The sequence below is a fragment of the Myiozetetes cayanensis genome, unplaced genomic scaffold, assembly GCF_022539395.1.
Source record: "Myiozetetes cayanensis isolate MyiCay16 unplaced genomic scaffold, myiCay2020 scf32, whole genome shotgun sequence".
Lineage (NCBI taxonomy): Eukaryota > Metazoa > Chordata > Aves > Passeriformes > Tyrannidae > Myiozetetes > Myiozetetes cayanensis.
In genome coordinates, this window is record NW_026087544.1 from 1247061 (window position 1) to 1259322 (window position 12262).

General features: G+C 60.4%; 1 protein-coding gene across 1 annotated transcript; it reads left to right on the forward strand.

The window, feature by feature from the left end:
- The first annotated feature begins 221 nt into the window (after positions 1-221).
- Positions 222-8776, forward strand: PRELP (proline and arginine rich end leucine rich repeat protein). Its single transcript, XM_050326966.1, is given in 5 exon segments — positions 222-272; positions 4137-4259; positions 4261-4315; positions 4318-5088; positions 6730-8776. Coding segments are annotated over 4 exon segments (1113 nt in total). The 5' UTR covers positions 222-272; positions 4137-4151; the 3' UTR covers positions 6909-8776.
- Positions 8777-12262: the final 3486 nt, after the last annotated feature.

Genomic DNA, 12262 nt, shown 5'->3' on the forward strand with positions numbered 1-12262 from the left:
GCAGCATCTTCTCCCAGGATTTGCTTTTGTGTGTGTCCAGCCAGTTCCGCTGTGTGTGGCAGAGCGATGTGCGGGCAGGTTGAGCCGGGAGCAGCGCCGGGAAGGGTCGGGACATGCAGGAAGGGAGGAGAGGGAGGAATTGCTGACACGGAGAAGGCAGCGGGAAGGTGTTCCCTGCCAGGACTGCCTTCCCACGGACCCTGCGGTGGGAGGAGGTGGCTGGAGCGAGCAGAGAACGGGACGAGCCTTTCGCAACGGGTCTGGTGACTGTGGTACAGTGAGGAAACGCTCCTGGCACGCAGGAGCCCCGCATTGTTGTCCCCCTGTCCTGCGGTCCTTGGCTGAGCCCAGAACTGCTGCAGAGCCTAGGATTGTGTCCGAGCTGCTCCCCGGCAGGGTCTCCTGGGACACCCAGCCCTGCAGGACACACACCACCCCTGCAGAAGGAATGCAGCAGGAGCGAGCCCCGCCGCTGCCTCGGCCGTGTGCCGGCTCCGAAGAGGCTGCCTGTGGCTCCGCTGCTCCCTGGGAAAGGGCTGGGAAAGGGCGAGAACAGCGGGATGTTGCATCAGGGCTGTGCTTCCCAGGGGACCCTGGGGACGCCTGGGTGACAGCCTGGCTGCCCTCCCTTCGGAGGACGGCCTTTTCCATGATTCCCAGCGCTCCAGAGCCGCTGGATAAAGAGCTCCCTGTTCGCTTCGGCTGATCAGACCCAGATTCTTGCAGCGACACGAATGGGCTGTGGCTGTTGGACACGAGGGAAGCCAAGAGGGGAGGTTTTCTGGATCCTTTCGGTTATTTTTAGCTTGCCCTCCTTGTTCTGCTCCGACGTGCGAGTTCCCGAGCTGGGTGGGGGCATCTCTCCCATCAGGGATGATGGAAATTCCCAGTGGGGAAGGTGTGAAGGGAGCTAACAATGGACTGCAAAGGGCCCTTGTTCCAGCCATCCAGGCTCTCCTCTCCCAAAGTCAGAGCTCCCTTTATCCCTCTCAGCCCCTCCCCAGGAGGGGGTCCTGGACAGCTGCTGCTCCCTGCATGTCCCACTGCTGTAAGAGCTGGGCAGGAGGCACCCAAAGGAGTGACAAATCCCCCTGTGTCCTTTCCACAGCTCCCTCTTGCCCCAGGGTGGGGGTTTCTGCCTGCCCTTGGCACCGGTCCCGGGGCTGGCAGCGAGCACTGCTGGGAGCTGTGGGTTACTGGGAGGCAGCGAAGATAAACTATTTGGAAAGCAAACACCAGTGGCATTTGGGGCTGGAATTTCCAGCTGTTGTGCCGAATTTTTTGTCCGTTGTAATGGGATGAGTGAGGGAGCAGCTGCCTCTTTCTGGGAAAAGCCCTGGGCAGGGATCTGTTGGGTGCCTCAGCCTTGCACTCAGGCCAAGCTGGTCAGCGCAGTCTGTGGCTCAGGAGGTGTCAGAACTGGTTTTGTCCACGAACTGAGCCTTTTCTCCATGCCAGGCCGTTGGTTTCCTGAATACATTTGTTGCTTCATGACTTAACTTTATTCCAGTTGCACGGATTCCTTGTGGATAGGCACGATCTGAGCTGTCCCGGCCGTCGGGAGCGATGACAAAGGTCAAGTTTGCAGAGCAGGGGCTGTGCTGGGGCTCTGGCCCCGCCGTCGGCAGCTCCTGCAGAATCAGGGTGTGGGATTTGGAAGTTTGGCCTCTTGTTTTAACTCCAGTAAATGCAACTGGATGGAGAACAGACTTCCAACTGCGCCGGGTCCAGGGAGAGCTGGCTTTGAACCTTCCAGCGTGGTGGAGGCAATTGTTAGGCTTGTGGTGGCCCCAGGCTTGCTGCATCCCCGTTATTCTGGATGCAGGGCTCTCAGCTGGCTGGGGAGTGGCTTTGCAGGGACAGGCTGGCGGGGACCAGCAGAGAAGGGTGGTGGCAGTGCTGGCACTGCCCAGTGCCCTGGGCAGAGGGCTGTGACAGTCCCCACAGGGATGTGGCAGCGGATAAAAGGGGCTGCATCTGCCTCCTGACACTTCCCTTCTGTGCTGACAAATGCCTCAGGATGTGTCGCTCTCCAGCCTGGATTTCTGGCTCGCTGACTGTTCCTGCTCTGTGCCGAGCCCCTGAACATCTGCAGTGCTCAATCCTCCTCTGGAGGGGGTGCCTCCTCACCTCTGGGTGAGCTGAGGGCCAAGGCAGAGCTCAGCCCCTGTGGTGTCAGAATCCAGGTCTGAGTCTTGGAGCAGAGGCAAAATCCTATGGAATGGTCTGGGACAGGGTGGGTGGAGGGTGCAGGGTTGGCTGTGGCTGAGGAGGGAGCAGGATGGGAAGGAATGGGGAGGGGACATCTCCTCATCCCTGTCGTGAGTTGGCCCGTTCTCTGCAGCCAGACACTGAATCTGGACTCTTGGAGACAGAAGCACGTCCAGTCCCAGCAGGGACCTCCTGCAGCACGGCTGGGCTGAGGGTCTGGCAGCACTTGGCTCCGGGGCTGGTCCCTGATCCTCCCTTCCCCCAGTGAGATGCCAGAGCCCTGATTGGAACCAGCCGGCAGGGGAGGAGTGTGGGGTTAAACAGAGCCAGATGGGAGCTGAGCAGGCAGCGAGGAGAGGAACAGGCTGGGCCTGGAGGGGGGGCGAGAACAGGAGCTTTTCTATGGAGAAGTCAATTCCTTGGAGCCCCAGGAATGCGTGGGATTGCTTCAAAGGGAGCAGGGCTGGCAAAGGCAGCCCTGGGAGCAGTGGCACATCCAGTGGCACATCCCTGGGTAGGATGTGGACTCCCAGTGGGAAGCTGTAGGCAAAGGGGGTTGGTGTGGCCCTGACCCTGACCCTAACCCTGGCCCCTGTGGCCACGATGGCAGTAAAGTCCACTCTGCTGTGTTGTGTGGGAAAGCTGGAAGAGCCTGATTTTGCTCCAAAATCGGCATCAGCAGCTCCAGCATCACCAAAGGCTTCTCCCATCCCACAGCACTTGCTCCCACAGCAGACACCCCATTTCTCTGTCTTCCTTTGGCTTTCCTCATCTTCTTCCCTCTCATCTCACCCCATTCTCTCTCCCCCTGCCTCTGCCGAGCTCCTCCATCTGCCTCACCCTGCATCCAGCTTGGCTCTGATCCTGCTGGGGTGACAAGTCCTGCCGGGAAGAGCCTGGCGAGCACCCCGAGGAATGTGCCCAGGAAACCCACCCACAGCCTGGCCTGCTCCAGCTGGCCCTGGAGAGGTGCAGCCAAAGCACCTTCTGCACGGGGCTTCGTGGGGAGCTCGTCTGCAACGAGCTGGATCCCTCCATCCTCCGAGGCATCAGCTGGAGAGCTCCCAGCAAGTCTGGCAGGGATGATCGCTGCTGTTCCAGGCAGCAGCAGGGAGAGCAGAGAGGGGACAGGCAGCTTTGTGGGCCTGATAGCGACCCAGAGAAGAGGGAGGGGTGACAAGGTGCTGGGCTGGTGTCCAGGAGAAACTGTCTGGCTCAGGGCACACAGACACCTCTCCTGGTCCCTCCCTATCTCCCACTTCTACAGTTATTCCCCAAAATATAACTATCCCTGCAGTGGGACTGGAGGTGATGGATGGGTTATTTGGGCAGCACAGGGAGCTGCAGAGCCAAACACCTTTGTTGCTGCCCGTGTATAAACTTGCAAATGTCCTTTTTATCAGTCAGCCTTGAGAAAGGGCTGAGCTGCCTCCCAGCCGGTCCCTGAGCACAGGGCCATCCATCTCTGCTGCCCTGCTAACTGCTGCTGGCCTCCGGACACCCATCCGCAGCCAATTTCCTACTGAATCATTGATTTCCTGGCTTAAGTGCAAAATTGAGCTTAATCCATCAAGGCCTCTGAAGGGGCAATCCATCCTTTGGGGAGAGGGGACAGTACTGCCCTCCCCGGGGGGGGGCCCAGGCTCTGTGGGGTGCTGCTGAGGGTGGCATGTGAAAAACACCCCAAACCAAATGACACAATCCAGCACCCCCCACGGCACGAGGCTGAGCCAGAGAGAGGGACCTCAGTGACTCGTGCTCTGGAGGGGGGGTTGAAGATGACTTCCAAAGGGAAGGAGGGAGAACAGCAGGTTACTGGCAGGGACTGGGGGTAAGTTCCCGCTTGTCCGTGGTGGGGAGATGACACAGTGCCTTAACTGGGGTGTTTTTACACTGCTTAACCCACCTCTTGTTGCCTCCCTCAGGGAAACATCTGGACCATGAAGGTGGCCCTCAGGTTGCTTCTCCCACTCGTTCTCGTGCTGGTCTCGGGGGTGGGCGGGCAGCGGAGGAAACCTCCCCGCAAACCCACCCGCCCGCCCCTCGCCCTTCGTGGAGCCCGTGGAGCCCACAGAGCTGCCCCCACCCCTGCCCCCGGGCCCCCCTCCATCTTCCCAGACTGCCCCCGGGAATGCTACTGCCCCCCGGACTTCCCCTCCGCCCTGTACTGCGACAGCCGCAACCTGCGCAAGGTGCCCGTCATCCCGCCCCGCATCCACTACCTCTACCTGCAGAACAACTTCATCGACGACCTCCCCGAGGAGTCCTTCAGGAACGCCACCGGCCTCAAATGGGTCAACCTCGACAACAACCGCATCCGCAAGGTGGACAGGCGGGTGCTGGAGAAGCTGGAGAACCTCATCTTCCTCTACATGGAGAAGAACCAGCTCAAGGAGGTGCCCGCCTTCCTGCCGCCCAACCTGGAGCAGCTGCGGCTCAGCAGGAACCAGATCTCCAAGATCCCTGCTGGGGTCTTCAACAAGCTGGAGAACCTGGTGCTCCTGGATCTGCACCACAACAAGCTGAGCGATGGGGTCTTCAACAAAAACACCTTCAAGGGACTCAAGAACCTCATGCAACTCAACCTGGCCCACAACATCCTGAGGAAGATGCCCCCCGGGGTGCCCAGTGCCATCCACCAGCTCTTCCTGGACAGGAACAACATCGAGGACATCCCCAGTGACTACTTCAAGGAGTTCCCCAACCTGGCGTTCATCAGGCTCAACTACAACCAGATCTCTGACAAGGGGCTCCCCAAGGACTCCTTCAACCTCACCAACCTGCTGGTGCTGCACCTGGCCCACAACAAGCTCACCAACGTCCCGTTCATCAGCCCCAAGCTGGAGCACCTCTACCTGAACAACAACTCCATTGAAAGTGAGTTCCAGGGGCAGGTGGGGGGCTGTGCTGGGGCTGGGGGGGGAGGATGGGCTCGAGGAGGGGAAGTGTTGCACTGGGGAGGTTGTTCTCACCCAGTGGGATGTGAACCCTGCAGAGGGGGGTGTGGTGGTGAGACGAGCTGGGAGCTCCAAGGTGAACAAGGAGTGAGGGGGATGGCTCTGCAGGAGGGGAAGGAGGAGCAGAGCTGAATTCCCCCTGGTGCTGCAGGGCATTTTTTGTTGGTTGTCACGGGCAGCTCTTCTTTGGGGCCACCTGCCACTGAAACAGCTCCTTCCCCAGCAGGGCACAGAAATGGGGGTATTTTAACAGGAGAGTCTGTGCACATATTTTGGGAACAGATGCCAAACACACAGTCAAGATGGTTAGAAATAACCCAGCTCAGCTCCCGAGCTGAGCCTGCAGGGAAGGAACAGGGAGAACAAGGCTGCACTGGAGCTGCCTTGGCAGAGCAGCCGGGGCTTTCACACCGTTCCAGCTCTGCAGTTCCACGGGAGAGCTGCTGGCCTGGGAAATGTGTAACCAGAGCGAGCACAGATGAGCACACAGAAATTCAACATTCCCATTCAGCTTTCCAGCACCTAAAGGGGCTCAGAGGGAGCTGGAGAGGGACTTTGGACAAGGGATGGAGGGACAGGACAAGGGGGAACGGCTTCCCACTGCCAGAGGGAGGCTTACATGGGATACAAGGAATATTAGGAAGGAATCCTTCCCTGTGAGGGTGGGGAGATGGTGGCACAGGTTGACCAGAGAAGCTGTGGCTGCCCCAGCCCTGGAAGTGTCCAAGGGCAGGTTGGATGGGCTTGGAGCAACCTGGGCTAGTGGAAAGTGTCCCTGCCCATGGCAGGGGGTGGGACTGGGTGGGCTTTAATGTCCCTTCCAACCCAAACCATTCCATCTGGTCTCTGCTATTGGAGGTGCTGTCTGGAAGCAAGGGCAGGGTGCTGTGAAAAGTGTCTGGTTCAAACACTGGTTAATCTGTATTTTACTCAAACACCACCAAAAGGGAGCTGGGGGAACCTTGGAGTGAATGAAGGTGGTGACTCCTGCTGGCTCCCCACACACCAGCACCCGGGTTCTGCTACGCTTTCCATGGACAGGTGCCCTTTGCACACCATGCCCCAGCTTTTCCTTGCCTGTTTTACCCAGTCTTTGTAAGGTTTCAGTCCCTGGAGCCGGGTAATGACATAAGAGTCCTAGGGTTTATTTTCCGTAATGCGGACCCTGGGGCGGGGAGGGACACGTGCAACCCCCGAAGCGAGCAGCGAGCCGGGTGCTGACGTTATCTCCAGCAGAGCAGGGCTGCAGCGGGTTTCCTTGATGTTTCTGTGGAGGCTCAGGGCTGGCTCGGCAGGTTTCATGTGCCAAACGATCCCTTTTCTCTCTCCGATGACACCGCATCCCTCGCCGCGCCTCGCGCGAGCGCGACCTACTTCGGCTCTGATCAAAGGCGAGATCTTCCCGTGCCGTCTTTGGGAAGAGGCTGGGGATTGTCCCCCTGGGTAGCAAAGCAAAACCCCCAAATGGGGTTCAGCACACAGGCAGGGAGGGGGGCTCCAACATCCTCTCTCTGACTCCCTTCCCTCTAACCCGCCTCCCGCCCTTCCTGTCCCCCCGCAGAGATCAACGGGACGCAGATCTGCCCCACCTCGCTCGTGTCCATCCAGGACTTCTCCCCCTCCAACCTGGACGGCGTGCCCCGGCTCCGGTACCTGCGGCTGGACGGGAACCTGCTGAAGCCCCCCATCCCCCTGGACCTGATGATGTGTTTCCGCCTCCTGCAGTCCGTGGTTTTCTAGCCCTGCCCCTCCTGCCCCAGGACTTGGCCTTGCACAGAGACTTGTCCCCGGAGGTGTCTGACACGTGGGACCCCCTTTGCCTCTCTCCCCCTGCTCACGCCCTGCCTCCGCTCCTTTCCTTTCCCCCTTTCCTCCCCTGCAGTGGCCGTGGACACACGTGGCACGTGCATCCTTGGGGACCGCTGTCTGCAGGACAGCACCGTGTCCCCACAGCCACCCCAGGTCACAGCTCACCTCAGCTCCCTGCCCGGGGCTCCTGCCTTCCCTGCCCTCCCCCAGGCCCACCCTAGAGCTGGCTCCATCTCTCCCTTTGCACCCAGCAGAGTTTCAAGAGGTTGGATTCGGCCCAAGCCAGGAGCATCTCCAGGTGGAGCTGCTGGACTCGGGTCACATCACTGCTCTGGGTGGCTGCACCCAGAGAGCCCGTGGTGTCCCTGGGGAACAATCCCCTGTGGCAGAGGTGGGGCAGGGCTGGGCTGGGCTGGTGTTCAGAGGTGCAGGGCAACAGCAGTCAGGTGGGATCCGTGGAGGTGGAGGGGCTGGGCCTGTGGAATGTCCCAGGGTGCCGGGCAAGGGACATGCTCCTCTCGCCTGGGCCCTTCTGGGGGCTCCACATTGTTCTGGAGAACAAGGATCTGAATCCCTCGGGGAGGTGTGGATTTGGCAGGGTGGAGCAGGGAGGGTTTGGGGCCCTGCACTGGAGCTGGGCTCTGCTGCGCCCTGCGTGGGTCACACCCTCCCCTCAGCCACCACCACACCCCCTCCCTTGCACGAGCAGCCCCTCCCCAGCTTCCATCCCTCCACGGATTGATGCTGCTCCCCCAGCAGTGCTGAGCCCCATCCCAGCATCCTGCACCCTTCCCCTGATCCGTGGGGATTCCAGGCTCAGTGCATGGACCACGCTCTGCCCTCCCCACTGCAGGCAGCACCCAACACCCACAGCCCCCCCATGGCAGGGACCCCCCAGAGCAGGGCCAGCTGCTCTCCAGCAGTGCCAGCAGGACACTTGTCCTTGTTTTTGGGTGCCTGGGGTCAGATGCTGACACGGGGGTAAACCCAGGCTGGGCTGATCCGTGGGGGTCTGGGCTCTGCTCTCACAGCTCCCCTGCCCTGAATTCCCCCCTCTCTGAAAGTTTCACTCTCAGTTGCTCTCTGGAACCAAGCACACAGGAGCGGCTTTGCCTTTTTTATTAGGGGAAAAAAAAAAAAAAGAGAAAGAAAAAGAAAGGGAAGAATTACTCTTTGGAAAAGCTATTTTGGTCCCCGCTCTCCCTGTCCTCACATGTATCGCTTCCCTCTTTGATAGCTGTACCTGCATATATAGGGTGTCCGGGTTTAGGGGGATTATTCTCTTCTTTTCTTCCTGATTCTCAGGATTTGGATTTAAGGCCGAGCATTAGAGGGAAAAAAAAAATCCAACTGCAATAAGCATTAAAGCAATAAACCAAAGAAACCTCCTTTGTGTTCAGCCACCAGAACTGCCCCTTCCCTGAGGTGGGCACGGACGGGCACCGTGTCCTGCTCCCTGGGAATGGGACAGGGATGCTCCCCACAGCCTGGGGACTCAACAGCCACCCCGAGATGCTCCCCCTTTCCACTAATTAAAACCCTGTGCTAACTGAGGCTTGTTTTCTCACGATAAAAGCCTCTTCTCCAAATCTTCCTGCAGTTGGCTTTGTTGGGTTCGACAGGTTTCAGCCTCAAACCCGGAGCCCCTATGTATATATTTATATATAATGTGTATATAGACTGGTAGACTGTACAGATATATCTAGAGACATATGTAACTCTCGACTGATTTCAACTTAATGGTATTTTCACTCCTACTCTCCCCAGCAGTGAAAATAAAATGATTCACAAGGGACCCAGAGCCGCAGTTGGATCTGCCTCTCTCTGATCCATCCTCATCCTCTCTCATCCTCCATCCTCAGGTGTGGGAGCTGCTGCTTCATTCAGGGCCAGATTTCCTCTGCTGGGGCCAATTCCCAGCAGTTGGAGCCTGTGAGACCCTGAGGGTGGGTGGGCTCTGGGGGTTGTGGTGTGCACTCCTTGAACCAGAGACGGTTTAGGTTAGAATTTGGGAAGAAATTCCTCCCTATGAGGGTGGGGAGGCCCCGGCACAGGTTGGCCAGAGAAGCTGTGGCTGCCCCATCCCTGGAAGTGTCCGAGGCCAGGTTGGATGGGGCTTGGAGTAACCTGGGCTAGTGGAAGGTGTCCCTGCCCATGGTATGGGAGTGGAATGAGATGATCCTCAAGATCCCTCCCAACCCAAACCAGTCTGTGCTTCAATTTGGACTCACAGGAGTCAAAGCAGCCATCACACCTGCAGCTTGGTGGTGGGTGGGTTCAGGGACCATGAGCCTGCCTTAATGAGCATCTCTGCTAATGAAGAGAGCCTGATCTTGGCTGCAGCTCCCAGGGCCGTGGCTGTTGGTGGGTGTTACTGTCCCAGCGAGGAGAAGGTGATGGCTGCGTGTCAGGGTGGGTGTGTGAACTCCGCCTGAGCTGCCCCGTGCCACCAGGGAAGCCCTACAAACATCCCCAGGGTGAGTTTTCCAGAGTGGAGAAGCTTCAGGGTGTGCACGGGGGAGGAGGCATCTCTGCCACCCCCAGCCACGAGCCGGGATCCATCGCCGGGCTCGGGCTGCGCGTGTTTCCACACGAGCACGGTGGGTGTAGGCAGCGACTTCTCCTTCTGCCCATCGCCTGAGCTGCAGCAAGCCTCCTCTTGCGGCTGCTCTCCCCACGTGGCTCCCGAGCCGGGAGGGAGGACGGGCCGTGGGCGCGGGTGTGAGCGCGGGGGCTGTGCCGGGGGGCTGCTCACGGGAGCGTGCAGGATGAGAGTGTGTGTGTGTGTGTGTGTGTGCAGAGCAGGCACAGGCAGCCACCTCCCCTTAAAATCGCTGTATTTTGTAACCAGGACGTGAATCACCCACCCCCAGGTGTGTTTTCACTCCCTGGGTAAGGCAGCCCTGTCTCCTGTGGGAGCTGAGCTCCCAAAAACGAGGGGGGGGAGTTTGTTTCTTCTCCCTGCAAACAGTCATTACCACCGTGGGGGTGGGATGGGGAAGGCCCCCATCACCGTGTGTGTTGTGGGGTCACATGGAAAGCTGGCACCCCCTCATTAGTGTGGGGCCTGAGAGCAGCACCCAGGGTCTCTTCAGCATGGTGGGTGCTGATCTTCCCAGTGCTGGGACAGGCCGGATTTGGTAAGAGGCACTTTGGAGCAGGGGTAATTCGGCTCAAGTCAAGTCCCCTCGCAGCTGGTGACCCCCCCAGCCCATCTGTGGGTGCCTGATGGGACCTTCCCCAATGGGAGGGTTTGCCAGGACCCATTGGGGGATGCCATGCACACAGGGACCCTTGGGGTGCTGCCACCCTTGCGGGTCTTTGCCGTGGCTGCTCGGGGGTCTCTGGGGACAGGGAAAGAAGTGGGATGAGGGCAGGACTCCAGCTGCTTCTCCAGGGCAGCGAAGCAGCTGCCCTGGGGACCCCTGTGCCCCGAGGGACCCCGAGGGCCAGCCCAGGCTTTGGCTGTGCAGCAGTCAGCCCCCCACGCTGGGCTGTGCCGCCCCCCCAGCTGCCACATCTCCTCCGTCACGGTGGCCACCGAGCCGCCTAATGAGGGGCTTAGCGGGGATTAGAGGCCCCTCCGTGCTGAGCGGGGCTGGGGCCGGGGGGCTGCGGGGTGCAGGGAAATCTCATGGCCGGTGGCGGGGGAGGCTGTGGGGGTGTCCCCAGCAGATGGGTGAGCCACAGTGGGTGGGTGGGTGGGTGGGTGGGTGGGTGCGTGGGCCGGCAGCTGCCTGCGGGAGACGGGAACATTTTGGCGGCGGTGGGCGGCCGCGTGGGCACGAGGGTGGATGAACTGAGTGTCCCCAGCTGTCTGGCTGCTGGGATGGGTCTGTGCCACGTCCTCCCCAGGGCTGGGATACTCACGGGGCCCCCCAGGTCCCCCCCAAGCTGAAACCCGGACCAGCAAGGGGGGTTGTGCCTGGTCCTTGGCCCTACCTGCATCCCTGGGGATGGACACAGCTTGAAATCACTCTCTGCTGGCAGGGCCTGGGCTGGTTGAGGCAGGGATGGTGCTGGCTCTGTCCCCTCTGCCCAGGGCTGTGTGTCCCATTGCTCATGGCCAGGGAGCACATTCCCCATCCCTCCCACCCCATCCCTTTCCCCCACAGCCCCAGACACCCGCCTGGGCTGTTGGAGGACAGCCACTATTGGGGCTGGCTCGCCCCTGGGGACAATATAAGTTCCCAGCAGGGGGGTTCTGGCTTGATTGGCCGCATCCTGCCTCTCCCCTCGGCTGTGGCCATGCCAGACCCCTCCGTGCAGCCCCCCTCCTCCTCTCCATGCGTTAAAAGCCCGGCAGCCCTTCCCAGCCAGTGCACCAGTCCCTGGAGCCGAGCAGGGCTCTCCCACACCGAGGAGGAGGGGACAGGGGGTACGTCCATGCCGGCTTCCTTTGGCTCCTCCAGCGCCAAGCAGAGCCCCCCAGGGCTGGGGTGAGCTGGGGGGTTGGCAGGGTGGGGGACTGGGGGGCTCAGTGCACTGGTAGAGGTTTGATCTGGGGGAAAACGGCAGGAATTGGGGAGCAGCACCCTCAGCCTGGGGTGCAAAAGCTCTGGGCTGGGTCGTTGCTTTTGCTTTTGGTTTGGAGAGACACGTGGGAGGCTGGTGGGTGTGGGACCCTCCTCCTGCCCTGCTGTGGGAGCCCCTGTGGACGTGGAGGGAGGGAGATCCTTTGGGATCCTTTGAGTGGATCCTGGCAGGTTTGGATGCAGAGCCGCCAGGAATGGGGGGGTCCTGTGCAGGCAGCCCCTGGGCTCAGGGTCGAGTCACAGGGACCCTGTGGCCTCTGGTCCCCCAGGATGCTGAGGTTCAGGGATTTGGTCCTGGGGATGGGAGCAGGGGGAGCAAAGAGGGGAGCAGCAGTTCCAGGGCTCCTGGGGCCATTTCTGCTCAGCTGCTGACTTTGTTGGGCCAGTGACCAGCTTCACCCATGGCCTGAAGGGGCCATAGTAGGACCTCCACCCCCTCATCACATCCTGACCCCCTCATCACCTCTCGACCCCCTCCCAGCCTCTGTGGGGCTGGAAAGGCTGGGAAGCAGGGCCAGCCCTGCACAGCCACTCAACCCCTGCACGGCCACTCAGCCCCTGCACAGCCGGCCAGCTGAGCGTGAAGTGGGCTGAAAAGAAAAGGGACATGGAAGGTCCCCAGGGCCGGGGGCTGTTTGTGCCCCACAGCTGCAGAGCAGGGCTGGCTCCAGCCACATCCTGATTCTTCATCCCATCTCTGCTTTCCAGGACACCTGGCCCCAGCCCAACCTGGCCCTGTGTCCCCCAGGA